The sequence below is a fragment of the Solanum verrucosum genome, unplaced genomic scaffold (genome assembly GCF_900185275.1).
Source record: "Solanum verrucosum unplaced genomic scaffold, falcon-dt-bn FXZP01000183.1, whole genome shotgun sequence".
NCBI classification, from domain to species: domain Eukaryota; kingdom Viridiplantae; phylum Streptophyta; class Magnoliopsida; order Solanales; family Solanaceae; genus Solanum; species Solanum verrucosum.
The window spans coordinates 941,346-969,106 of record NW_026020430.1 but is presented as its reverse complement, the minus strand read 5'-3'; the positions used below and the strand labels follow the sequence as shown (position 1 = coordinate 969,106).

General features: G+C 35.4%; 4 protein-coding genes and 1 non-coding gene across 7 annotated transcripts; 2 read left to right on the top strand and 3 right to left on the bottom strand.

The window, feature by feature from the left end:
• Window positions 1-1,588: 1,588 nt before the first annotated feature.
• LOC125808015 (transcription factor GAMYB-like) lies at window positions 1,589-8,032 on the top strand. Of its 2 annotated transcripts, none has more exons than XM_049487782.1 (4): window positions 1,589-1,975; window positions 3,691-4,051; window positions 6,420-7,425; window positions 7,507-8,032. In XM_049487782.1, the coding sequence occupies exons 2-4, from the start codon at window positions 3,692-3,694 to the stop codon at window positions 7,653-7,655; spliced, it is 1,515 nt and encodes a 504-aa protein (XP_049343739.1). In that variant the 5' UTR covers window positions 1,589-1,975; window position 3,691; the 3' UTR covers window positions 7,656-8,032. The 2 variants fall into 2 exon arrangements, with proteins under 2 accessions (XP_049343739.1, XP_049343740.1); XM_049487783.1 differs by having other exon boundaries at window positions 3,721-4,051; window positions 7,507-7,666.
• A 2,121-nt stretch (window positions 8,033-10,153) lies between these two features.
• Window positions 10,154-16,129, bottom strand: LOC125807628 (cyclin-dependent kinase C-2-like). The gene is given in 12 exon segments (XM_049487362.1): window positions 10,154-11,102; window positions 11,212-11,282; window positions 11,818-11,875; window positions 11,990-12,129; window positions 12,773-12,890; window positions 12,985-13,105; window positions 13,195-13,267; window positions 13,372-13,504; window positions 13,588-13,642; window positions 14,111-14,201; window positions 14,277-14,358; window positions 15,783-16,129. Coding segments are annotated over 12 exon segments (1,569 nt in total). The 5' UTR covers window positions 15,893-16,129; the 3' UTR covers window positions 10,154-10,585.
• Window positions 16,130-17,010: 881 nt separating this feature from the next.
• On the top strand, window positions 17,011-18,458 carry LOC125807853 (molybdopterin synthase catalytic subunit). The gene is made up of 2 exons (XM_049487587.1): window positions 17,011-17,078; window positions 17,712-18,458. Exon 2 carries the CDS (start codon window positions 17,721-17,723, stop codon window positions 18,300-18,302), a length of 582 nt encoding a protein of 193 aa, XP_049343544.1. The 5' UTR covers window positions 17,011-17,078; window positions 17,712-17,720; the 3' UTR covers window positions 18,303-18,458.
• A 597-nt stretch (window positions 18,459-19,055) lies between these two features.
• LOC125807851 (G2/mitotic-specific cyclin S13-7-like) lies at window positions 19,056-21,857 on the bottom strand. 2 transcript variants are annotated; one of them, XM_049487585.1, is made up of 9 exons: window positions 21,782-21,857; window positions 21,156-21,297; window positions 20,949-21,003; window positions 20,569-20,787; window positions 20,361-20,486; window positions 19,977-20,225; window positions 19,724-19,885; window positions 19,447-19,628; window positions 19,056-19,356 (listed from the first exon to the last, which is right to left on the bottom strand). In XM_049487585.1, exons 1-9 carry the CDS (start codon window positions 21,819-21,821, stop codon window positions 19,212-19,214), a joined length of 1,320 nt encoding a protein of 439 aa, XP_049343542.1. In that variant the 5' UTR covers window positions 21,822-21,857; the 3' UTR covers window positions 19,056-19,211. The 2 variants fall into 2 exon arrangements, with proteins under 2 accessions (XP_049343542.1, XP_049343543.1); XM_049487586.1 differs by having other exon boundaries at window positions 21,156-21,294; window positions 21,782-21,849.
• A 1,338-nt stretch (window positions 21,858-23,195) lies between these two features.
• Window positions 23,196-23,268, bottom strand: TRNAA-UGC (transfer RNA alanine (anticodon UGC)). Its single transcript has one exon. It is a non-coding gene; the product is annotated as a tRNA-Ala (tRNA).
• Window positions 23,269-27,761: the final 4,493 nt, after the last annotated feature.

Genomic DNA, 27,761 nt, shown 5'->3' with positions numbered 1-27,761 from the left:
CCTCCCTTCATGGTAATTATTGCTTAATTAAACTCATTATTTGTATGTATTAGTAATTAATTAACTCTACCTTTATAATCACTTCTCTTTGATCAAACAAGATTACTAAATTAAACTAACCACTCATTTCCTATCAAACATTCCAAAAATAGTAAAACATTTTTTTTTAATAAAAACTCTAGTAATATTATCTTTTTATTTATTTTTTCTCAGGGTTAATTTAAACAAAGTTTTACTGCTATTTTACAAAAAAAACTTAGGATTTATTATATCCTTTGTAAGTTATATTCATATAGTTGTCACTTATAAATTATTTAGTAATCAAACAAAATTTACAAACTACAAATAAGTGAGATTTACTTCTCTACAAGTATCTTTAATATAAATTAATCGTTTAAGATGTGTGAAAGATAAATTATCAATTTTATATAAATAAAGTAAATATTTGAATCGTGTGAAAGATAAATAGATACACACTCATTAATTCTCATACGAAAGAAGGAAAAGATATCACAAACGACGAAGTTCTTAAATCGTGTGATTTTGAATAAATGAAAGTCAGGATCTTTATTGTCATATTGTGGGTCCCATAATTACTACTAGCAGCTTAATCGTTTTGTTATTAATAAATACTAATTAAAATAAAAAAAACATATTACTTTCTTAGTTTATTTTTATTCATTCAATATTAATCTAATATATTCTTAAAAAATAATAAATTAAATGATAATTTTACTATATTATTCATTGGATATAATAAATTCAATACATTAAGAAATGACTGTAGTTAATTATAAAAATAAATTAAAAATTATGTTATAAATTATTTCGTAATATTTTAAATTAAGCATATATTTTTGATATAGTAAATAAATAAAAGTGGATGAAGAAAGTATGAATAAAAGATAATTAAATACTACTCTCAGTAGTTAATTCTTTTAAACCCCACATAGATTAAATAATTCATTAATCATGAATATTAAATGATTAAACTCTCAAAGAGATTAATTAATCCATTAGTCGTGAATATATAAATGATTTAACCCCACCACATATCATAAATGAGTGAATAATAAATATTTATTTAATAACAAAAACCCCACATGTTTAAAAAACTCAATATTTTTTAATCTTTTTTTATTTTTTTTAGTACAAACTGGTCCTGCATTTTTTCTCTCTCTAGAAAACTTCACCTCCTATAAATATCAAAAATCTTCATCTTTCTTCACAAGTGCCATTGCCCATTGCTACGCGTAGTTGTTGAAGAGAGAGAAAGTCAGAGAGAGAAAATGGCGGAAAAAAGTTGAAGGGGCAAAGAGAAAAAGATCCCAATAAAACAAGCAAAAAAAAAAAAAAAAAAAGAAGAAAAATTGCAGAAAAAAAGAAACTTTCTTTTGCTTCTTCATTTGCTATGTTTTTCCTCTTCTATTCTTAATGGTGTTGTGTTGTTAGCCATTCCTCATATTTCTCTTCTATTTTTCCTCTGCTTCTGCCATATATTCTGATTTTGATTTTGATCTCTCATTTTTTTTTTTTTTTTTTTTTGAAATTCTATATTCAGCTGACACCTTTATATTTCTCTTTTTTTTTTTTTGTTAAATATCTCGAAAAATAAGTGGATCTTGCTGCTACCCATTTCGTTTCTCACCGACCCATAACCAGGGTTTCGAGAAAAAAAATAATCTTTTTTTTTGTACCTCAAGCTGGACATTTTTGGATTCACATTTGAGTTTCTGGGTTTGGGATTTTGGGTGGTGATTTTGAGGTTTATATTTGCATGATCCATTTTTAGGGTTTGGGTTTTTGGTGATTTGGTGTATTGAGGGGGTTTAAGTGATTTTTTTTGTTTTTGGGTTTTTTTCTGGGTTCAGTTAGATTGAATCCTGTTTAGTGTTTCTGAGTTTTGAAGGAACTGTGTGGTGGTCCAGTTACTTCAAGGAGTCCTTGGGCAACTTCTCCAGGTTTCTTCATTCAGGTAATTAAATGCAAAAAACGTAAATTCGTGTTTCAGTTAATTGTATGTTGTTGGTGTTTTAGGTAAAATTAAGGCTGTTAAATTGCTAAAATGCTAAGTATTTGTTTATCATAATACTTGTATTTTTGGAAATGTATCATGATTTGATTGCAATTTTAGTTGTTAAAGTTTTATTGATTTGAGTGTTGGAGGGTTCTTATTTGTTAATTTGTATATTGTTTTTACAGTCATTACATGACATGCAACAACGTTATTTGAGGCATTTTCACGCAATAGACTTGACATTGCAGTATTTTTAAGTGAGGCTAAGCTGAGGGATCTAATAAATTGTTCTTCCTCAGCTGGCTTGTTAACCATGTCTCTTGAAGGTTTCATTCTTTTACCAACTCTCCCAGCCAACAACCTGCTAACCCTAAGCTTGCAAGCACCTTGGTCACATCTAAGTCCCTATTCAATTGTTCTATTTGGGGAGGAAAGAAAAAGATCTGCCTTTTGTGGGAAGAATCCGAAAGCACGGGATGGGTCTTCCCTTCCTTTACATCATCCACCACGTGCATTTTGAGCCTTTTTTGTTTATTGTTTATTCTGATGTTTGTTTACTCGTAAATAATTTTGCAAACAAGTGCCAATTGGTACACGAGGTTCCCCTATGTACGATTGATTTCGTTATCAGCAAAATTATTGAGTTTGTTGGTCGATTCGAAGCTAAATGATTGGTTGATATTCTTTTCTTTATGTTGTTCAGTTGCTATACGTCTTACAAAGTATATATTTTACCCGAGTTTCGGACAAATCATTACTTTTTTTGTACATCTGGATGTTAAGCTAGTGTTTTCTTTGTAAGAGTATGGGATTAAGGGGTAGTTGATTGATTGATTTGTAGATTAAGAACTTGAATCCTCTGCTTGCCGTATTTTCTTCATTTTATTTCAAGAAGTTACTATGTCACACTATTTAGTAGTTGGATGTGATGGTTTTTTAAAAGTTAGGTTCCCTGAATTATGTGTTCAGGAATTCAAGAATAGGTTGTATTTCTTGGAATTAATTTACGCATATCACGATATTTGACTGGTCTCAAAATGACAAGTCTTTTTATCGAGTTGAGATGTAGGGGCTTCATTATTGGTGTTGTGGAAGTCTCTAAACTGTTAATATTGGAAGTTCCTTTTACCTAAATTCTTAGAGCAACACTAATTTGTGTCATTTGTACATATTGTAGTTATTACATTTGACCTTCCAAACTTTTGAGGTTGATCAACTGGGAATTTTGAGTTTCTTTCCAAATGTTTGTTTAACGATAATTTGTGTAGAAGATTAAATGTCTTTTGTGTAGAAAAAAGAGCACAAAGATTGTGCTATGACTTGCATCAGGATCCTTACAAGTGCTCTGATTTTTATTATGTCACTTCAATTGGTGGTTGTGATAAGTGATCTGATGGGTTAGAAGTGTGGTACCCTAGGAAATTTCAGAATAGGTTATTCGTCATAAAATAGTTTTCCATTTTTGTTACTATTATTTAAGAATCTCAATCTAGCTTTTAGAAGTTGGCAGTTCCTTTGTTGTCACTCATTGTTATAGTAAGCTCAACTGGCTTTGTCGTGAATGATGTCACTCCTCTTCGATGTGATGCCTTATTACTCCCTTGATCTAGTAACAAACAATTTTATATCCTTTACATTTGCCGTCACTATTATTTACTTCTTCAACCTTTTAGGATGAGTATGACAAGTGAAAGCGATGACAGGATGACATCACAAGATGGGGTGGATTCACCATCTGTCGAAGAAGCTTGTGGTGGAGGAAATACCGGAGGAGGTCTACCACTTAAAAAAGGCCCCTGGACTTCTGCAGAAGATGCAATTTTAGTGGAGTACGTCACGAAACATGGTGAGGGGAACTGGAATGCTGTCCAAAAGCACTCAGGACTTGCTCGGTGTGGTAAAAGTTGCCGTTTGCGATGGGCCAATCATCTGAGACCAGATCTAAAGAAAGGTGCATTCACTCCCGAGGAAGAGCGGCACATAATTGAACTGCATGCTAAGATGGGAAACAAATGGGCGAGAATGGCTGCTGAGGTTTGTATCATCTGAAAATCTGATTTGTCATTGCCGTCTATATATGCTTATGGCTGATCTCTCCTCAGATGATAATTACATAATAAAATCCAAAATGTGATCAGATGTATGTTAGCCAAATAATTCTCTAGAATTTGGTTAAATTGTATCTTTATTTTTCTTTTGGTGTAAACAAACAAATATGGAGGAATTAGAGCTTGTAGATCTGTTAGGCTCTCTGTAAGTAGTTTCTCCCTTTCTCTTTTTTTTTGTTCCTCTTTTGAAGGTCTCCAGCATATCCTTAATGCTGAGGAATACAACATTACCAGTTTCAAAAAATAAATAAATTGACAGTTCAAGATAAATTTTGGTAAAACAGCTATCTTTTTATGCTTAACTTTCTGCCTCACCTACATGATTACAATTAATATACTCAATTTTTTTTATGGAAATTTTGTGAGTTGCTTTCTTGGGATGGAAAAAAACAGGAACAAAAATTTCATGCGTAAACCTTATTATTATTATTTTTTAGAGAAGATCCTTTTCTTGAAATGATTTGATGCATTGCTATTATATAGAGGGCTCATTTCTTAAGTTGGTGAATCGTGCCGGTTTAAAAGTCTTAAATGCCCCCCTTTAAATGATCTAAACACCAGTTTATATCACACTTCTGGGAAACGATTGCCCATCCCTTTTTTTTTAAAATTATGTGTTTTAGCTGGATGTTATATTTGCCATTAATTGTCAAAGTTTATTTTGGATTGATAATCACTATTAACACTTCCCAAATAATGTTTAATGGTCGTTGATAATTATTCTGCTTTTGGGAGAAGCAATTACAAGCTTTCAAGTGTGATGTCGCTTCCCTTTCAAAAACGTTGTATAGGAACCAAAACTTGAATCAATTTTTTTTTTTTCTGAGAAGGAAAAATGCTAACTTGAATCAAGTTTCAAGTGTGATGTCTAGCAACCTTGCTTATTGCAAGTTCAAGTGTGATGTCTAGGGGTCTTGCTTATTGCAAGTTTTTTCTAGTGTTGATGTCTAGGACCGTTGCTTATTGCAAGCTTATAAAAATGTGTTCTGTTTTTTGAGAAGCAATTAATGTTCTTTCAGTCTGTTTTCTTATTGTGTGCTATCTGCCTGTTCTTAATTTTTTGGTGTGATGTCTGGAAACCCTTCTTATTGCAAGTTTATATCATTAGATATGCTTATCTTTTCCTTTTTGTATTTTCCTGTTTGTTAATATTTGTATTCTCCTGTTTGTTGATAAGCTCTCTGAACTTCTTATCTTTCGTCTTGCTATTTGTCGTCAATTATTGGGCAGTTGTATGAAGTTATGTCTGATCCTCAATGATACTTGGTTGTAAGAGTTTAAGACCGTGGTCAGGTAATTCTACTAACATAGGAGAGAGGCTGGTCAACTGTACTTTTTCTAGAAACCGGGTTGGATGCTTGGTGAGGTACTGAGGTTATGTTGTATGAAGTTATGTTTGATGACGGATGTAGGTTCTGTTTTAGATCCTGATCTGGACATCAAATTTAAAATACTATGATATTTTTTCGTACGTCCATTTGAAAAGTTCATTGTACAGTTGAATAAGTGGCATACTTGTAGTTTCTAGCCCTATTGTGTATTGGCGTTGTGCTGTTTCTCTTGGGAGTAAAGCCAGTACTTCCTGATTTCTGTCGTCAGCTATAGTCCTCTTGCATCTCTTTAACACTTAGTTATGTCATCATTCTTAACACTGAGTGGTGAAAATGTGACTAATCATGGCATATCGAGAAGTGTTATGATATAAATGTAGAGCTTAGCAATGTTAATCATATTAGTTTTCGGAAATCAAGATGTTAAAGTGTTTGGCTCATTGGGATTCATCATATCACAAGGGACTTCTCTGTCTTAACATATCAATTACTATTTATATAATTCAATATTACACTTGGCAGTAATCTTGATCCAGTGAGTAAAAAAGGTAGGGTACAATATAGAGAAAGGAAAGGCACTCATAGTGAATGCTACATTTTTGGGACCCTGTGATAAATCTCTCTTCACTCTTTCTGAGGCTTTTGTGATGTTCCAAGTCCATTATTTTGTCATATGGTGCACATGGTTTTGCTTTAGGTGGTTTCACACAATGTGTAACCAGATATAAATAGTGCTTTGTGCTTGGTAGAACTTGTATGTATGGACATGTTTAAATAATGCTCTTCCTGGACTAGAAATGTGGATTTCCCCTCTTTTATCAGTGCATTTAGCTGTTTTTCTTTTATGATTTCAGATGAGTTTCTAATAACAACTGTGACCTCACCACATTATCAAATCGGAAATATTGTGGTATACCATTCATTATTGTTTAAATTCTAATGGCCCTATTCTTCTCTTTTCAGTTGCCTGGGCGCACAGATAACGAGATAAAGAACTACTGGAATACCAGAATAAAGAGACGTCAGCGTGCAGGCTTGCCAATTTACCCTTCAGATATTTGTTTTCAGTCGATTACGGAAAACAAACAAAATGAGGAGTTGGGTACATTCTCCTCTGCAGATTCACAATATCCTGATTTCTTGCCAATGAATTATGAGATTCCAGCTGTGGAATTCAAAAGGTTGGAGTTCAATCAGCATTTGTGTCCACCAGTACTTCTTGATATTCCCACTGGTGGCATACTTGATATTCCTGGAAGAAGCCTGTTGGCACAGGGTCTTAATTCTGCTTATTACAGTCGGTCATTCCTCTCAACAACGCCTCCAGCCAAGCGTATACGAGGCTCAGAATCTCTGTTCTCTGGTTTAAATGGTGATTGTTCTCCATCAAAAAATGATGGTTCTTTTCCAACCTGCCATCAACATCAGGATGATGGCTCTTTGCTTGCTCAGTCCATGGGATTTTCGTCATCATTTAATCAAAATCTAATATCTGATTATCACCCCTCATCCTTGGGTGTAATTCCTGGCAGCCATGCCCTTTTAAATGGCCACACCTCTTCTTCAGAGCCCTCATGGGCAAAGAAGCTCGAGCTCCCTTCACTCCAAAGTCCGATTGCAAGTTGGGGCTTACTTACTTCCCCTCTTCCTTCTCTTGATTCTGTCGACACTTTGATTCAGTCCCCTCCAACTGAGCATACTGAATCATGTAATCTGTCACCTAGGAACAGCGGTCTGTTGGACGCTGTACTTCATGAATCACAAACTATGAGAGCTTCAAAGAGTATCTTGCACCAGGAGAATTCTGGTGATGTGGTTGATAATTCATGTCCTGATCTCCACATGACTGAATGGGGACAACACGGTGATCCAATCTCCCCTTTAGGTCATTCTGCTGCATCGGTGTTTAGTGAATACACCCCTACTAGTGGAAGCTCATCAGAGGAGCCCCAATTAGTGACAATGCCAGGTGAGACTGATTATCATATTAACTTCTCCTGACAGTTGAAAGCATATAGTTATGTAATTTGATTGTTTTATGGTGTTGAAGCTTGCAAGGTTAAGCAGGAGAAGTTTGATTACGGACCCTATGATGGGAAGGACGATGCATCAAACCTGATCTGTCCCAGGCCAGACTTCTTGCTTGAGTCCAATTGTTTTGGTCATATGCAAAACACTGCAAGATCCATCTGGTACTGAAATACAGCTCTTTGATGATTACACTCTGTTAGCCACACTATCAGAACAAGGCTGTGGACGTGGTTCTTGTGCACGGAATGCCATGTCTACAATCTAGTCAATAAGCTCAACAAGATATTGGTACTTTTAACGCCTTGCAAACATTTTTGTGATGCAAACTTGGATTGTCGTGTCAGCTATTAAACGACTATAGAAGACTGATGTAATATTTTTTTTTGATGTGAGATTGTCTTTAGATATTGAAACACAAAATACTGCTTGTATGCGGCATTAAATTGCCTGCTTTTTCAATTCCACTGTGTTTGACCACGAATGCAACACAGCTCCTTTGTGCTGGGACAAAGTGAACATTAGAGTTTGAAGTATTGCTTTCTCTTATTATACTCCCTTTTTCTCCAAATGAGTTGTGTACTTCCTGTTTTGAGTTATAGTAGACATAGGATAGAGGGTTGCAGGCAGCACAGAGCACAAGGATCATATGTCATCACGCGCAGGTCTTAATGATTGGATGAAGCTGTCTTAGAAGATGCGCGTTTTTTGTGGAATCAATGCAGACTTAGCTAAAGATAGTAAGCAGCGGAAACAATTATGAAGGCAACGATACAAGCAGAGACTAATGCTATGTTACTGTTCTTACACTTGCATTAGGATATGGATATCTGTCATGAGTCCTGTTATTGCTGTCCTAATTAATTGAGATGTGAAGGATAATGTAAATGTTATGAAACTGTATCTAATAAAGCAGATCGGTAGTCGGATTGGGATCTGACTAAATTCGGATTCTCAACGTCTCACATTGGAGGACACTATTCTTAACATAAGCCACTCCATACTCTATTAGGATACTCAAGGATGAGGACACTATTCTTAACATAAGCCACTCCATACTCTATTAGGATACTCAAGGATGAGGACACTATTCTTAACATAAGCCACTCCATACTCTATTAGGATACTTAAGGATGAAAGAGTACTTTCAATTCTAATACAATCCTTATAATTGGTATCTTCTCCTTTCGATTTGATTAAAAATGAGAAAAGGTACCAATAAAGGTTGTGTTAGAGTGGTAATTACTCTTCTGTCATGTTGGGCATGAAGTCACTTTTGTTAAGAAGTACCTTACCTTCCGACGTGAATTTAGGTTAAGTCGGACTTCATTTCAAATATCGATTTACTTTACCTCCAATGTGAAACTTCTCGTGGATTCAGGACCAATCCGAATACCGGACGCACCAAATGCGAAACACATAAAAGAGAAAAAAAGGCAACTTAGATATGAGAATGCTTTTGCTAAAACCTTTGGCAAAATGTTCACGCAAGTCCTTCATTTCCTATGGGCAAAGATAGTCATCTCATGTAACGTACTCATAATTCCTAACGTCATCTTATCTTTTGGGATGGCAATTGTGAACCCTTTCACGTCATCACAAATGCTATTTGAAAGATGTCATTCCACTTAGAGATTTCGTGTTCGAGTCTAAGAAATAATTCCCTTTTCTTTTGGTAGGGTATTTCTCCGACACAGTAAATTTGAATTAGTCGAGTTGATGAGTTCCAACTACTATATGGTTATTTCAAGGAAAAAATAATCAATTTTTAAAACTTGTGATCTTGAATATGTCATTAAATTTCTTTTAACTTTTTATAAAAAAATAATCTAGTTACATACGTATGGCTACAAAAGAGTGTCAAATAAAGTTAAAATTATTTTTTAATTAAAATAGGTATCATCCTTTTTGAAACAACAATTATATAGAAGAAATAGAATCACATAAACTAAGACGAGAGATTAATAATTTTTATAACGAAGGAAAGCTAAGAAAGTAAACAGAATACTTTTACTAAAACAGAAAAGGGAAAAAGATGTCAAACTTTTTTCTTTCATTATCATTTATGGACATATTGTTCTATCGTCAAAATTGTTAAAGTGAATATTGTTTCCATATAAAGCATTCTTATTTGATGTTATACCTAATTGTTAAGTAGTAGATTTGATAGAATAACATGGAAATTGGTTGATTTTCCTGCCAACCTGGGATTTTCAATGTAGTAAGGTTCCATTTAAGCAAAAAGTAGACAAGATATAAAAACACGAGACTTGTACGTTGAAATGATGCGGTATATTCAAGAAGAGGTGTCGTGGTATAATGTTATTTGTAAATGACATAATATTGATCAATGAGACACGTGTTGGAGTTAATGTCTATGTCCAATCTAGAGGCTTTAGATTAAGCAAGAGTAAAACGGAGTACTTGAAGTGTGTGTTCAGTGACGTGACACATGAAGTGGAGGGTGGAAGTGAATTAGATCATACACTTGTTATATCTCAAAGAGAGTTTTTCAAGTATATTAAATCTATAATCCGAGGTATCATATTGAAGTGAAATGGATGAAATGGTCTATCGGAAACAGCCTCTACTTGGACATACACATTATGCCATAAAATGCATGACAATCTACACAAGTCCAGAAATACTAACAGGCGATACAGTTCATCTTTCCAATTATTCAGCTCACAAAAATAAAAAAGCTGTTACACATTTGGATCTCAATTTACGATTCATAAAAGTTGAACTTCAGTATTCAAACAAAAAATATTCACCACAAATGGATGAAATAAGTGCTCCTTAGCAGAGGAGGATAAATTTATGGTTGTTCTGTTCACAAATAAATTTTGGACGTGGAATAGACAAAACAAGACAATGTCCATAGAACATAAGATACATATTTTACGTAACCTTCAGTGTGACAACTTCCGTATAAACAGGTTTGTTAGATGCCCTCCCACACACTGCCTCCCTTCTCTTGCGATGCATGAGGTGGATTAGAAAATCAATGAAGTGCGCGATATTCCAATCCACAGTTCACTTCTTTATATTTCACATAGTTTGCACATTTTGCTTACCATATTGGTAGCAGGAATGAAGCATTACTGCTGCCAGTTGTATTGTTGTTGATTGCGATTCACATTTGAGCCACGTCCAGTGCCAGAAGACCCATATGGGGCACCGTGGGGATAATTTGGGCCTCCAACTCCCCGGGGACCACTGCTTCCTGGTATTCCTCCTGAACTGTATTGGGTACCCCTTCCTTGAGGTGGGTATCGACCACTGCCATAAGCTCCACCTTGGCCACGAGTAGGGTGACCGTATCCTCCAGAAGGATTTCCACCAGCTGGATATCTGCCCGGTCCTGCTGGAGGTCCATGTGGCTTTGCATAGTGGTGGCTAGGTCCGCCAGCAACCTGAGGATGGGATGCATGCATTGGGGGATTTGGCCCTGGTCTTATTTGAGTATGTCCTTGCCCTGACTGCTGAACTGGTGGAAGCCGACCATGCTGCTGCTGGTGATGCAGTTTCTGACGTTTAGCTGCTTCCTCGTGCTGCCTCTGCTGCTGTCGCTTTTTCTTTGTCTGGAACTCATGTGAAGCTTCATAGGTTGGCAAACTGCTCAAGCAAATAAGTCATAATTAACAAAGTTGCTCACTATACGGTATTCATAGAGAATCACCTTTTTGATATTTTAAAAGAAAAATGATTATCTAGGAAGAAATACCTCTTTGGATCGCATGGTAATGGATCAGTCCAGAAATACTCGGCATCAAGTGCATCCTTGGCTGATATTCTCTTGACGAGATAAAAAGTAGAAAAGCAAGTCAGTCAGGGCCTCAGGACATTGACATCATTCATAAGAACTAATCCTTAACATCCAATTGGCATTGGAATAGATAGCCACACATTTTTAATGTTCAATGATAGCAGTTGCTCATGCAATGAGACTACTGCAGGGGTATTTACACTTCAATTTGTTGACAGATGCAAATAGCACAAGCAGGATATTGGAGAATGTTGACCACCAGAATTAGTCATGTTCGTCTGTGGCACAATTACTAGCGTCATCAGTGGCACTGCATGCCCAAAATCAATGTAGGTTCCACAATTTCAAAGATAGGATGGACACCCCACAAAACAAGGTTTGAAAGAAGTGACAACATAAACGAGAAAATATGATGAACTTGGTACCTACATGCTAGCTTTGGTCGAAAAAGCACCATGACACATGAACATCTGAATGAACCTTTTCAAATATGAGTTCAACATTGTCTTGTATTCTTACTTGGAACAAGCATAAGAATAACATACATGCCAGAGAAACTGATACCTGAGATGGGTCAAGGCTCAGCATCTTGTCAAGCAACTCCAAGGCATGTCGGTCAAAGCTAAATCCAGAGATGCAATAGTATAAATACATGAACATCTACTCAATACCAAATTACCAATAGCTATAGTGCGGAACTAGAGCAAATATATCACATCATGTAGTTTTTACTTACTGTCTGAAAGCCTCCCTTAGACGTCTTTTCAATGGCCTTGATGGTTTGAAATTGTTATACCATGGAATCTTGGAAACTCCAGGCCAATTAACCTCGTCAGGAGAGCCACACAACTCAAAAATCTTGTTCAGCTGCTCTGGCTGAAATCAATGTAAAACTGGGTTATTCACCTGAGCACACTAGAAATTCAGCACAACCTAAAGTCACATTCACATGTACTGCTTTTAAGTAGGTCATTCGGGAAAAAAGAAAATTGTTAAATACACGAAACATCAAACAAGTCAAGCTCTTGCTTTAAAGCTCCACAAGTGATGTGGAAGTTCGAAAATCCTAATTAATTTGGATTAATGAGGCCAGAAGTTTGTGTTTTTTAAGATTCTTGGCTAAATCTTGTCATAAGCTAATGCACCACAGCTCAAACATAAAAGAACTCCGATGGTGAATATTTAAAATCTAAGTGACGCAACAAATTAGGTGTAGACACAATCAGTTGTCTTTAACAGTCTTAATACACAATGATTAATCAGGCACACAATCAGCCAACCAGATGTTAGACATAAAGAAACACCAGGTAGTACATACTTAACCCCCCAAAGCGAAAAATAGAAGAAGGCGTACATTAGGAAAATATCACCATCACAATTCTTTTCAAGCGCAAGCTGTTACTGTTATTCCTTAGACCATAGACAGTCTTTGTAAGGCAGGGAATACTAAAGGAAGTGCATTCATCTTCGTTAATTTTGTAAGATTTAGGACATTTAACCAACAGAAAAGATCAGCTACCTCATCCTTCCCTGGAAAAATTGGTTTTCCATGAAGCAGCTCAGCAAAGATGCAACCAACGGACCACATATCAACGGCTGGACCATACTTTGTGGTCCCAAGAAGCAGCTCAGGTGGTCTGTTTGATATACCACAAATCACAACTCACACAAAAAGAGAATTTAAAATGAAATCCATCCAATCGCAAAGGATTGGTATCCCACAAATCATACCTGTACCATAAAGTAATCACACGATTTGTAAGATTTGCATTTTGATCATTTGAGAAGGATCGAGCAAGCCCAAAATCAGCAAGCTTCAAATTGCCTTTGTTGTCAATCAGAAGATTGGAACCTACAAGGAAAAGGAGAAGCCTTTATCAGTTATCACCACACTTAGAGAATATGAAATTAGAAAATCAGTATGAATTTCCTAAACCGAACCTTTAATATCACGATGAAGTACTTGATTTACATGACAATAGTGCAGTCCCGTCAAAAGCTGCCTCATGTAACACTGCAAAAAAGAAAGTGAATATCAACATCCTACTCACTCTCTTCTTTCAAGCAACTATTTTGCTCAGCAGTGCTACCAGACACGTTAGTGACAAATTATGCTACCTTAATCTGCGGAACTGAAAATCTCATTCCAGGACGATCAGCAAGCCCAGTCAAATCATGGTCCATGTACTCAAAGACCATGTAGATTCCGCCTTTATATTTGTTACCATCTGCAAATAAAGTCATATGTTTACTTCAAATATGACAAACTCAATTAAATCAGAAGTGACATCAGGTGCAGGGTTTGGGGGAAGCAGTAAAAGCACCATATGAAACTAAAATTAAATTAAGAAACACTTGCCTGGCCTCCCTTGGTCATCCTTCTCACGACCTACAACAATAAAAAATGGATACTTTCACAGGACTGATTACCACAAAATAAAGAACAACAACAAAAAAGGACACAATAATTACTAAACTTTCACAAAACTATTTGGATCTTTTTATACTGTCAATTCGGATATTAAAAGGACCCTTTTTTGCAATTTAGCACGGTAGTTCAATATATTTGAATATTGACGAAGATCACAGTCAATGCAGGCAAAAATTAATACATTTGCTGTAAAAAAGATAAGACATGTTTAATAAGGTAAAAAAATCTTGCTGGCAATGCAATTGCAAGACAGCAACTTTTGTACAATTTTTTTCATTACTGAAGGAAAACCACAAAGGGCACGTAAGAAGGAAAAAAGTTAAGTAACTTTTATATGTGTTTTTTAAGTTAGCGTAAAAAGGGGACCATTAGTAAATAATAAAAATGACACAATATGAAAGCTTGTATATATTATTCAACTCTTACCTGGAGATGTTACAATCTCTTTCAGGTCAATGACATTTTCATGGTGCAGCTTCTTTAAGATTTTAATCTCACGTATAGCAGTTATTGGAAACTGTTAAGAAAAGCTTCAGTGAGGAGTTTGAAAGAATTAACAAAATGCAAATCATATTTAAAATAAGAAGCTCACCCCTTCTCTTTCGTTGTCCATGCGTATCTTTTTCAAAGCAACAATTTCCCCTGTTCTAATTTCTTTTGCCATGTACACTTGACTGCAAGGTAAAAGATATGCCACATTAACAGTTGTACATCTAATGAACAAATTGTTGAGCACCAGTTAAGGTAGTCATCCTTTTTCTACAGTTACAGTTCAGACTACAAAAATGGATCAACTAACTACTCCCTCCATTTAGAATCTAACAACCATGTTTGCCTTTTGATTTGTATTAAAATCATATCCATTTTCAGAAGCACAGTATAGCACATCAAAGTACATGTTCCCACCTATACACTTGTCAATAACAAACTTCTCTTCCAGAACAGTCAAAACAAAATTTACGACCCATACATTGCCCTGCAGTGATATGGTTATGGCAGATGATTCTGAGCATTTGTTATGTGAAGGGGGTTATGCCAAGATCAGTGAAGGAACCCTTATAAGGTTGGACAAGAAAAAGAGTTGGAAAAGGCAAGAAGAGGATTTGGGAAACCATCCCAGCATGTATATGGTGATCAGTACAGAAATGAAGGAACTAAAGATGTTTCAGACGATAGAAGGAGAGTATATGAGTTGAAGTATAACAGTCTCTCTTTCAGCATTTTGGTCTAAGTTGCAAAATAGACAATGACGTAGATAGTTTAAGACAAATTCTGAGTTAACCCTCCAGTTACTTATAAAAAAGATGAATTACTCTTTTGATGAGATACAAAAAGTTGAGAACTTTGACCTGAAATTTGTCTTCGACACTACAAGCCAAAACAAATGAGACCTTTAAACAAATCTACTCTTTTGATGAGATACAAAAAGCTGAGAACTTTAAGCTGAAATTTTTGTCTTCGACACTACAAGCCAAAAAAAATGAGACCTTTATACTAAATTTCTCTTTTGCCGCCATTCTATTAGCTAAAATACTGCTCTACTAACTTTAGAGATCACCTGCGTTGCTTGGACTCTCCACAATTATTGCCGCACCCATGTTGGATCCTCCAAAATGCACTACTTTTTGGAGGAACCGACACACCCAACTACATTTTTGAAGAGTCGGAGCATCATAGGAGCTCACAAACACCAAATGTCTTCTATTTGCTAAATACCTAAATTTTCCACATAAAGTTTCAAATTTTCAATTAATTCTGGATAAACGAATACACGTGGAAGGTCAAACGTAGCCCGAGACTATAACTTTCAGCAAACAGAGTCCTAATCCATAAATTCTCTTACTACCAGCTATGAAATACACAGGATCTCATGTATATAATTGAGGTCTACATATATAAACCCCGTGTATTCATTCCGTTCTATTCAAACACATTCATCCCAACTCTCTATAAAATGTCTTTTTAAACAAAAAAAATGATAACTTTAACACACACTACAACAACAAACCCAAAGTAAGACTGTTTCCGATAAACCCTCGACTCAAGTAAAAGCGCACACACTACAAGCAAAATACATAATTCAAAATACAGAACTAACCCATAAGTGCCTTCACCAATCTGCTCCAATTTCTCGAAACAATCAACGGTTCTAGACCCCCAAGTTGGAGCTTCCGTAAGATTAAGCTGTTCTGGTGCAGCTATTGCCATCTCTAACTAACTGATCTTCAATTGAATTTTTTCTTTTTTCCCTGATTCAATTCCTTCCAAATTCCCGATAATTCAGCTAGAAAATACTAGGGTTTTGCTTAAATTAAACGAAGATCAAATCAAGAATCGGTAATTATGGGAATAAGAAGAAAAGCAAGCAGTTTGGATGACTCCAAATTCAAGAAAAGAGTTATGGAATCTGAAAAAGGAAAAATAAAAGAAGGCACAATTGATATTTGGGACTTGAAGAACAGTGAAAACAGTGAAGCCTTTATTTATTTTCCTCAATAATATATATATATAGACTTTATTAGTGCCTTCCTAGTTTGATTTGGATAGGTTATTGATTAAAATCAAAATTAAATTAATCAAAATTAAATTAATTAAGTTGATTTAAAAATTTTTAAAATTAAACTCAAGAAATCATCAGTTTGGTTTTTATCGATTTGGTTCAATTTTTTTTTTCAATTTAAAAGTAATAAGTTTATCGAGGGCATATACGAGTTATTATTATACAAATAAAGTAATTTTAGTTAAGCAATAATAAAGTCAATATACACCAAATATCAAATCTTTCTAGCAAAAAAGAAAACCCCAAACTCAAAAATTGAGAAAGCTTGGACTTAAGATTTTAATATAGTTGCTAAAATTTAAGTGTTGGGTTTGAAAAAATGGTAAAGATAAAAGACTTAAGTTAATTAAAATTTAATAAAGCATTTATATTTTATTTATGAATAATATATAAATAATTATAAAATTTATATATAAAATTTCTCGGCTCGTTTGGTTATTTTTGTAGTAAAATCAAAACCAAATCAAATAGTATCAATTTTCAAAATTTAAATAAAACCTAACCAAATCAAATCAAATATCAATTTTTTCAATCGATTGGATTTTTTAACCATAACCATGAACTGCCATAGACTTTATAAGTGTAAGGTATGATGTCTTTTTTATTTGTGTAACAATAATTTGATAAGTTATACATTATTACAAACTTAAAAGATCAAAACTGCTGAATTGATACTTAAGGAAGTATGTTGAACTTACTACGACAATTAAGGGACCATTTTTGTCAATTGTCTCTTCTAAAAATTGTCAACTTCTACTCTGCAATCATCAGAAAGATAAAGCTCTAAAGCTGCGGTTCAACAACCAGCCGCCATCCAGCCGCTTCATTGTATAGGTAAGTTTTCAAAGATTCAATTTTTTAATTTCGATTAATCATGATTATAATTTCTAATTATCTCAAAATCCTTGCATTTGAAATTTGCTTGTCGAGATTTAAACAATGTGAATTTCACCAACAAACATATAAAATGTATTTTGTTAGTATAGTTTTGAGTATTTTAACAAAGACCAGTTAAATTGACTATAGATAAGCAAAAAGTGTCACATAAATTGAGACGGAGGGAGTGAACTGTAGTTTATTGGATTTAGGAGTTTATGGAAGTGGTCTTTGAGAATTATAATCCAAGATCATGAGTTGAAGTTGATTGTTTAAAGGGTATAGTTGGATAATTATAGTCTATACTTGCATGAAACTCAATCTACTGGTGCTGTCCTGTCTAATCCCTTCGGGTTTAATTTGATCGTATGAATCTTATTTGATTTTGATGCGATAAAGTTTTGTTTAAAATGTGAAGAAGGAAGTGTGTGAATGTTAGTTATTTCTAGTTCTCATAAGCAAAACTTTTTGGAGTTGAGATGAGGTTAAATAGCACGACATGGATAATGAGAATTCATATTGCCGACCCCTGACTTGTTTGGAATTGAATCCTAGTTGTTTTTGTTTTGAAGTGTTTTATCGGAATTACAGGTGATTCAAATGGCTGATGAAGATAGAAATCTCATTGAGATCTTGGCGAATAGCCCAATAGACTTCAATAAATATATTGGTTATGTTAGTTCTCCCAAATGTGGAGCTATAGCAACATTTGCAGGTACAACGCGTGATACATTTGATGGTAAAGAAGTGTTAGAGCTACAGTATGAAGCATATGTTCCAATGGCAGTACGTTGTCTTAAATCTCTCTGTTCTTCTGCCCGATCATCGTGGGATATCCACTCGATAGCTGTTGCTCACTGCTTGGGTACTGTTCCTGTTGGAGAGACTAGTGTATTTGTTGCAATCTCGTCTGTCCATCGAGCAGATGCATTGGATGCTTGCAAGTTTCTGATTGATGAGCTTAAAGCATCAGTTCCGATATGGAAGAAGGAGGTATATACAAATGGAGAGGTGTGGAAAGAGAATAAAGAGTTTATCGAGAGGATGCCAGATCTTGGGAAGGCATCACATGATCAAGGCGGAGCTTGCTCTGGTAAAAAGAAAGTGGAGGCACACGAGAGAAAGAGCTGCTGTGGAACGAAGGTTAAAGTCAATGACGAGTCTGCAGATTCTTGTAGGTAGCTCTGAGGCACATATTGTATTTCATTCAAATCCTTCACTTTTAAACAAACCCGAAAACTAAGAAATGGTTAATTCATTCCTCTTTGTTGTGTGTGCAATACCAACTATAACATGCTCTAGCACATCAGATTTATAGCTGAAGGCAGTTTCTTGCAAGTGTACATACAATTTAGTTGTGCTCCCATTTAACTCATTATGATTGCTTATGCCTCTAACAGAAGGGGGAGCCTTGGAGAAACGTAAAGTTGTCTCCATGTCACCTATTAAACCACGGGGTTTGATCCGTGGAATAAGCCACTGTAGGCATGCTTACATCCTTTGGGTTGCGCCAAAACTCCATAAGTTTGGTCATTTATAGCTTAGGCATTCTCGAGTTCTTTTTGCCTATTTCCCCTGACAACAATAACACTTGTTGAATGATTCATACATTAAGCTCCAATTTATTTTGCTTTTGAAGCCTTATGTATAGAGCCAGACCATTCTTAACAGTATGATATACTATTAGATTGTAATATACACCGAACTGCTTCTTTTTACTGTCATGATTAGACGGACTTCTCCTCAGGAATGTTTACCATGAAGTTTAAGAAGGCTACTACCGCGTGTATAGAGCAGAGCTTAAGTAGTTGCTGTTTTCGAGGCTACTGCATATTTTCATGACAAAGAATAAAGAGCTTAAGGCAAGGAAAATTTATGCACACAGTGAGTGAGCCAAAGAATAGAAGTGGTACAATTAACACTAATGGATAAAACTCACTCAACATTCAAATATTCACAAGAACCATACAATGTTAAAAGGGAATGACTTTACTAGTAAGTAAATCATATAAAAGTATGAATTTTTCAGACTTCAAAATAAGAGATCAGAAAGTTTGACATGATCTGACTTCACACATTCACAATCTTTGTTCAAGAACTTCCTATATGAACATCTCTTGCAGTGGGCAAGAGGGCAACAGCACCTCTATCTGGACTAGAAAACTTCCTATAAACTGCCTTCAGCTTGTTTTCAGCAGCACCAGAGTGGAAGCTAACTAATTGTTTTGCACATTCCCTGTTTCAAACAATACATACACAACACAATTAGTTCATAATTTGTAGAGTTACCAATCCTAAATGACAAGTGCTTCAACTTTTTCTTTACCTCAGCTGGTCTTCTGAGTAGCCAGTGTGGTGCTTCAGAGTGTCAGTCCATCGAGGGCTCTTGTTGAGAGTACTACGAGCAGCATAAACAGCAGAAGCAGCAAACTTTGATGGACAGTAGGATATCACGGTAGTGTAGTTCATCAGCCCGAGCTCAGCCAAGAAAAATGTCATGTTCTCCATCTATAAAACAACAAAGAGGGCGCGTATAATCAGCTAAACCAGCTGTCTTTATCTGCTTAAGTAGTAGCAAATTCACATTGAGAATAAAACAATACCTCCTGATCAGATGGAACTGCAGCTTTAATGTAACGAACCAGAAAGACGTATGGCGTTGGGACAGTTAAATACCACTCCAGCTTTCCCAAAATTACTTTCTCCATCAGAAGTATCTGGTCCCTGACATAAGCATTGTCTGTTATTGTTAGGAATTCATTAACCTGCAGAGACAAACATAACATATAATCAGAGATTATGATAAATTTGAACTAAACAGATTTAACACATTTTGAGATTACTTCATTTTTATACCTCTGGAGCCCAAATCTCTTCATATTTGCAGGCAATAAGCATTGAGCTGATGCATAGTAACTGAAGTTCCCTTCTAGGAACAGTCTCTTCTGACAGGAAACGGTCCATTATGTTGACTGTGAGATACAGGCTTTCAGGCCTCAGCTCAAACCTTTTGTGTGCTTCTATCAGCCAGTCCACAAGAATTGCTCTCACCCTGTCATTGATCTCTGGCTGTGAATCCATGTAATCACATGGTCGATTTTCGTCCTGAATCAGCCAAATCATCAAAAAACAAGATCAACTTCACGAAAGGTGACTGAACTTTTTCCACTATTACAATAAAGTCACAAAACCATTTCGTTACATTAAAGTGAACACAGGAGACAAAAGTTTTCACCATACCTCTGTGAGCTTATAGAATTTGTAAATATCCTCAACATATTCAACACCAGCCAAGTGATTATCAGCATCAGCAGCATCAATATCAACAATCTGTGTTCTTGGTTTGTTGGAGAGTCCACAAGCAGCCTAAAAGATAATTGGTCAATTACACTTATATACTGATCTAACTTACTACATTTTCAGCAAAGGGAAGAGGTAAAAAGACAACCTTGCTTCGTGCAGTTAGGATAGAAGTTAGAGTCTTTCCACTCTTCCTTACTTTTCTTTCTTTCAAGGTGATCTTTTCAATGGTTTTCACATCCTCATCAGGGCATATAACACTAATTGTTCCAGCTTTCGCTTTGACAGAATCCTTTTTATTAGCTTCTGGTTTTGCTGGAACACCAACTTTTCTTGCTGCAACTCCTTTAGTTACAAGAGGCTTCGTCTACAAACAAACCACAACAACAAGCCAATTGGAAAAAGGGGTTCTCCAAGAACTAAGTACAGTAAAACATCTTAACCCCATCTTTAAAATCAGAAAAATATTACTCCCAATAGGAAAACTTTTTCAAGAACTATTATTCACACAGATAATGAGGAAATTACCTTGTTCTTCTGCAGTGGTTCTTGTCCCTTAACTATCAACTGTGCAGCAGACCTCCTGAATAGTGAAAGTTCTCATTCAAGTTACACGAGCGTATACAATATAAAACCAACAGCAACAACTACGCCTCAATCCCAAGATCAGCTATACAAGATTAACCAAAATGCATAAAAATGTCGAGTTGTTTGTAAAGTGTGACTGAATTCTACCTAGTGATGGGGCGAGAAACCTTAGTTTGAGGCTTTGCTCCAACAGCAGGACCAGTGACAAGGTTTCCAATATCTCCCAAAGCACGCCTAGTTCTTCCATCTGCTTGTTCATTCTTCTTCTTAACCTCTCCCCCTCCTACTACTAAATAGTTCAAACTCACATATCAGTAAAGATTCTAAACAAGGAAAACCTTGGCCAAGAAATGAGTTCTATAATGACAGTGAACAAGCCTAAAAATAGTTAAATGAACAGGGAAATGGCGATAATTGTTGAATGTTATCACAGCTTGAGAAGGCAGAAATATGTATAAACATAATCTTCCTTCTTTATTCGGACTTGGAATAGCAATGTGATCAAGAAAATCAAATGAATCATAAAAAAAGGGGGAAATACAGCTTTAACAACTCTCCAGAATTTCATTAGCAGTGATCAAGAATCTAAACAATGAGCTCATATCAACATGTATTAAACAAATGAAAAACACCCAAGAAACATCAATACTCATCATGATTCACTCAAAGAAAACTGCATTAACATAAACCCCAATTAAATTCTTTCAATACTAACAACAAACAACTAGTAAATTGGGAATTTGGGGTGTTGAAAAAGACATCTTTTTCCTCACCTTTGGGTAAAATTTTTGGAACTGCGTCTCTGTTAGCCATTTCAATGTCTTCTTCTTGAAGAAGCTGAAGATTTTTTATTTTTTTTTATTTTTCACAGATTGTGAATGGAAAGAGAAGGGTTAATTTGAGAGTTTTATACTGTGCGTAACGTACTTTTAACGGTCAAATTTTCACATTTTTTAGCTTTGAAATAAGGAGCGCTGGATGTGGGTATGTAATAATCAGATAAAAATCATTTTCTTAAAAAAGGAACAAGACTCTGAAAAATATCTCAACTTTGGTCGGATTTGCTGTTGCGATATTAAATACGGTATTAAATAGTCTAGGGAGGTAATAGGTCCTCATTAAAGTTTAGTATCGCAACAGCAAATCCGACCAAAGTTGGGGTATTTTTCAGACCCTTATCCCTCTTAAAAATCGTGCAAATCTCTTTTTTTAAATATTTTTCTGGTAGCATTTTTTATAACCTGATCATTGTTTAAAAATAAATAAAGTAATATGATTAATTTGCTCCTTTTAATATATACTTATGCCTAATTAGTTTTGTAATTTGTAAAACGTCGTCTCCGAAAAAAATCATTAATTGTGTGAAGTTATTTGCAAAAATGAAGGAATTTCAAATTGCGATAGATAAAACTACTAGTAATTTAATCTCAAAGTTCGCGAAAGCTATAGCAATGCAATACAATGATCCGGTAAGACCTAAGACCCGGTATCGGTCCAAATCGGTTCTGATCCGGTAACTATGGGATCGGGCGGAACTTCCGGTAGAACCGGTTCCGATAAGACCCAGTTCTGGTAATTTTCCCCTTTAAGGAGGACCGGTTCCGGTAAAACCAATCCTGTTGTGCCGGTCCGGTCTCCTTGCCAGCCTTAACTGGGACAGAACCAAGTGAGAGTAATGGGGTTCAAACCCTATTTGACGAAAATTATTCTTTACGTATATAGTGCTTGGTGTAATATACGATACAATGGATCGATGAACTTGATTATGAAACCATATAAGAAAATAGATCTTGAATATTAGGCTTTTATATCATGTGGATCTGTTTTAATTAACAACTTTCACATTTTATACTCCCTCCGTCCCTATTTACTTGTCCATATTTCCTTTTTTAGTTGTCCCTATTTAGTTGTCCATTTTGACAAATCAAGAAAGGACAACAAATTTTTTCCTATTATACCCTTATTTACACTTCTTGAAAATTGTAAAAGTGTATGTTGTTTCCCTCCAATTTATTTCACTTTAATTCAAATAAGTGGTTGTAATTTTGAAGTGAAAAGTTGTCATAAGGGTAAAATTGTAACTTCACTGTGCTAATCATTGTTGCCTTAATCTGTGTGTCATTTCTAAAGTGGACAACTAAAAAGGGACGGAGGGAGTATTGTTTTATCAACAAAAAAACAAAATGTTGGAGATGCAGGGGATCGAACCCTGTACCTCTCGCATGCAAAGCGAGCGCTCTACCATTTGAGCTACATCCCCAACCATATTGTTAGATAATATTCTTCAAGACCATTTGGATTATTTAAAGATAGAAGAAATAAGCACTTAGGTCTTTTGGCAGGGTGTATAATAGTAATAATATCGAATATGGTATCAATTATGCAATGTTTGGTAACGCATCCTAGTCCCTTAGTTTACTCTGTAACATCATATTTAGATATTTAACCTTATGAGTCGCTATTAAAGTAAAATTGCATCAAATTTATTCATTTGCAGTAACAAGAAAATTAGTAACCACATCAAGAACTCAATGGAATGGAAGACTAGTCCGAGTCCCACAACATTTGTTATTATTATAAACATCTATCCCACCACAAACTACAAAGATAGGGCATACACCTCATCTTCCCCAGCCTAGATATGTGGTGATATTGTTGGGCAAGCTCCTAAGGTTGCCAGCTATTGTTCTTCTTCATCCCCATTAATAGGAGTAGCAAATTCAAGAAGTTGCTTGTCATGCTCAAACACAGACATTTCTTGTTCATTCAAGTTAACAAATGCTTCAATTCCTCCATCATATGTCCTCATCAAGTGAATAAACTTGTTAAGTGGACCCTTTGCAAAGCTTGCTCTAATAGGCTTCCCAAATCCAAAATCTAAATCTTGTAAGAATGGGAACTTACATACGCTACTCGAAATGTACAAATCACATTTCCTTTTAGAGAATGGCTGCTCCCCTGTTCTATAGGATTAATTCATCGTTGAATTGCTCATAGCTAATTAATATATTAGTCGCTAAGTAAAATTAGCAACACATTTTGAGCAGTCGATTAGTTTTTCGCCCCCAATGGGACGGGGAATTTTAACCCTTGGATCCTTCATTATTGTGAATCGAGACCCAGCCTGACTCGCGCCGTTCCAACAACCACCACGCCACCAGGAAGCACCTCAATATACGATTGCACACAATAACTAGGAGTAAGGCCAACTTCGTACGTCATGCCAATTTTTGTTTTCCTTTTGCATTGAAGGCCTAATGTGTATAAATAACTAGCTTAGTTGTAAATTGTAATGGACAGATAAAAAAAAGTGAAGAAAAATGCTATCAATAGTATCCAAAAAAATCATCAAACCTTTCACTCCCACACCATCTACTCAAAGATGGCACAAACTTTCCCTTTTAGATCAAGGTGTCACTTAGGGCTGCATATCGGTCGGTTCGGTTCGGTTTTGAACATTATCGGTTTTGCTTATCGGTTATCGGTTTGTAGATTAGCTAAACCGTTAAAGAACCATTAAGTTATCGGTTAATCGGTTATCGGTTAATCGGTTATCGATCCTTATCGGTTCGGTTATCGGGTTAACCATTAACATATCACACAATTTTTTAAAATAAAAAATCACATGAAGAATTGAAGGAAATATAATTAAACTAATCAACTCCATGTAATTATTTACTACAGACTGCAATTTGCAATCAGAAAACTGGAAACACGAACGAAACAGAGGCAAAACGTTTTCTTTTTAAGGCTGTCACCTCTACTTGGTTTATGAGGGCAGCAAACCAAGAAACAAGTTCAATGTCATTTCCATCCAATACTAATTCATACTTAACTTTTTCAGAACGGACAACTGTAACCCCATCAAGCATATCGACTTTCCTCATCTGATACAGTGATGGCAAAGAAGTTAGTTCCTTTACTAACATGCAGTAACATCTCAAAGGTGGACTTCTGTCCATCAAGAAAATTTGTGACAGACACATATCATGGAAAGCATTTTAAGCATCATAACATTATTCAAATAATAAATGTTATAAACTACTGCAAAGTGATCCCCATAGTATGGTGACAAAACTAGACTCAAGGAAGCAATTTAATTCCAACAATATAGCAAAATATTACAAACACTTAGCAGCAGAAGAAATTAAAAGAGCACATCAACCCATCAAAGGCTGAATAAAACAGCAGCACTACAAGCTGCAAGCCAGCAACATTGCAGAATGCAGCACAACATTCACTGCCAGTCTGTCACAGCCCACACAGGCACAAATAGAATTTCAAAAATTTAAAATAGCAGTCACACAACCTGAAAATTTAAGTCCAAACATAGTACTAAAAGTTCACGTTCAAGTAAACAAAATAATAACTAGTCATCAATCCTTAAGAGTTGACGATTCTGGTTCCTATTTTCCAAACAACGCTTAACATGCTTCCTTAAGGAGGCAATCCCAATTTTGTGTGAATGGTAATAAGTAACACGGCCACAATGAACACATTTTACTGTCCACGATCCATCTTCTTTTTCTTCAAGCTTTTCATAGTGATTCCAAACAGGTGATCGAGCATTAGAATCATGAAGTCGAGGCATGATGAAATCTGATTGACAAAGAAACAGAGAAAGTATTAGATACTTTGATGGCAAAAAATGAAAGAAAAGTTAAGATAAATTGATGAAGAACACCAAGTTCTACATGGAGCTTGTTTTGCACAAGTATTTTGTATTAACCATAATTTAACACTCATTAGTCATCAAAAAAGAGAAGTCAATCATAAATCAGACATAAAGATAAGATAACACATGTATATAAAAATCCACCTCAATAGTGAGACATCTACTTCCTTCTCCTTTAGTAGAGTTAGTGAAGGAAACCTCCAATTTTACATGTCATCAATGCAAAGTTCTTTTCCAAGTTTAGCCAAATCTAAAGAGAAATACGATAACAAGTCAAGGCTCAAGGCTTAAACAATAAAAATATTAAATAAACTATTCACAATTTTACATCAATGAGGTTCTTTTCTTACCTTCTTCAAGTTGCTCAAGAAAATCTAAATCTTCCTCAATACTTATGGGTTGTGGCTCACTCCGAAGCCAATCTTGAAGGCACACTAGAGCTTGTACCAATTTAGGAGTTAATGAACTCCTAAATGAATCAAGTATGCGCCCTCCAGTACTAAAAGCACATTCAGACGCCACACTTGAAACGGGAATCGCCAACACATTACGAGCCATCTCAGAAAGAAGTGGAAATCTAGGTGAGTTAACTTTCCACCAAAGCAATACATCAAAATCTGATTTTCCAACTTCAATTTCTTCATCAAGATATTTAACTAATTCTGACTTTGAACTTGCTCCTCCCCTTTGAGATGTATGTTTTTGTAATTCCTCAAAAAAATTTCCCAAGCCTCTTACAGAGCTTGAATCAGAAGTATCCACCTCAGTTGAAGAACATTGACCATTTTTATCATTTGAAATATGCTTTGTATACTCATTAAACAAAGATTCCATGTACGTTCGCACACTAATTTCTACAGCAGCCCCCTTTTCTCCAAACATCTTCTTAAGTGCAAAGCCAAGAGTGCTAAATTTGTGACGAGGATCCAAAACACATGGTATGAAAACCATCTTATTCATTTTTTCAGTATCACCCCAATATTTGTCAAATTTCTCCTTCATATTTTCTGCCATTTTAGCCAAAACATGATCTTCATTTGATATCAATTGATTCAAGTAAACACCAACTTGACAAATTTCAAGAAAATGCAGATTTGATGTAACATATCGTGATCCAGATATCTTCAAAGTAAGATTAAAAAACATTTCAAGAAATTTTGTAATTCTCTTTACGCCCTCCCAATCACTACTCAAAAGTGTACCTGTAGAATTTTTATCCACAATATCAACAAACTTAAGATGTAGTGCCAAGCCAATATCACGATCGGCGTACTCTACAATTGCACCTTCATATTCAATAACCCGATTCAACATCATGTAGGTGGAATTCCACCTTGTAGGAACATCCAAGCATAAAGACTTTTTAGCAAGATTTTCATCTTCACAACATTCTTGAAACTTTTTCCACCTAGCAGGAGATTGCCTGATGTATCTTACTGCTTGCCTAACCCGTTCAATACACACATTTGCTTCTTTTGTACCGTCTTGAACAATAAGATTTACAATATGAGCCATACACCTTATATGAAGGTGACTACCACCCATTAGGTTGGTCCCCCATTTAGTTAGTTGCTTAGACAACTCAGTTATTGCCACACTATTTGAACTAGCATTATCAACTGTAACAGTGAAAATTTGATGCAATCCCCACTCATGTAAGCACTTACTAATAGACTTTCCAAGATCTTCACCTCTATGACTAGAGATTGGACAAAAATTGATAATTCGTTTATGCAAAGTCCAATTCTTATCAATCCAATGAGCAGTAATGACCATATAATTGATTCTTTGAATGGAAGTCCAAGTATCCGTGGTTAAAGACACCCTTTGTTGTGTTTCCTTAAAAACAGCCATCAACTTATGTTTTTCTTCATAAAAAAGATCAAAACAATCACGAGTCACAGTGGTACGGGAAGGAATGTGGAAACAAGGTTGTGCTACTTTCATAAATTGTTTAAAACCTTCCTTTTCAACAAATCTGAAAGGAAGTTCATCAATAATTACCATACGACACAAGGCCTTTCTACACTCTTCCTGGTCAAATTTCCATGGAACAACAACTACATCACCCTTGTTAC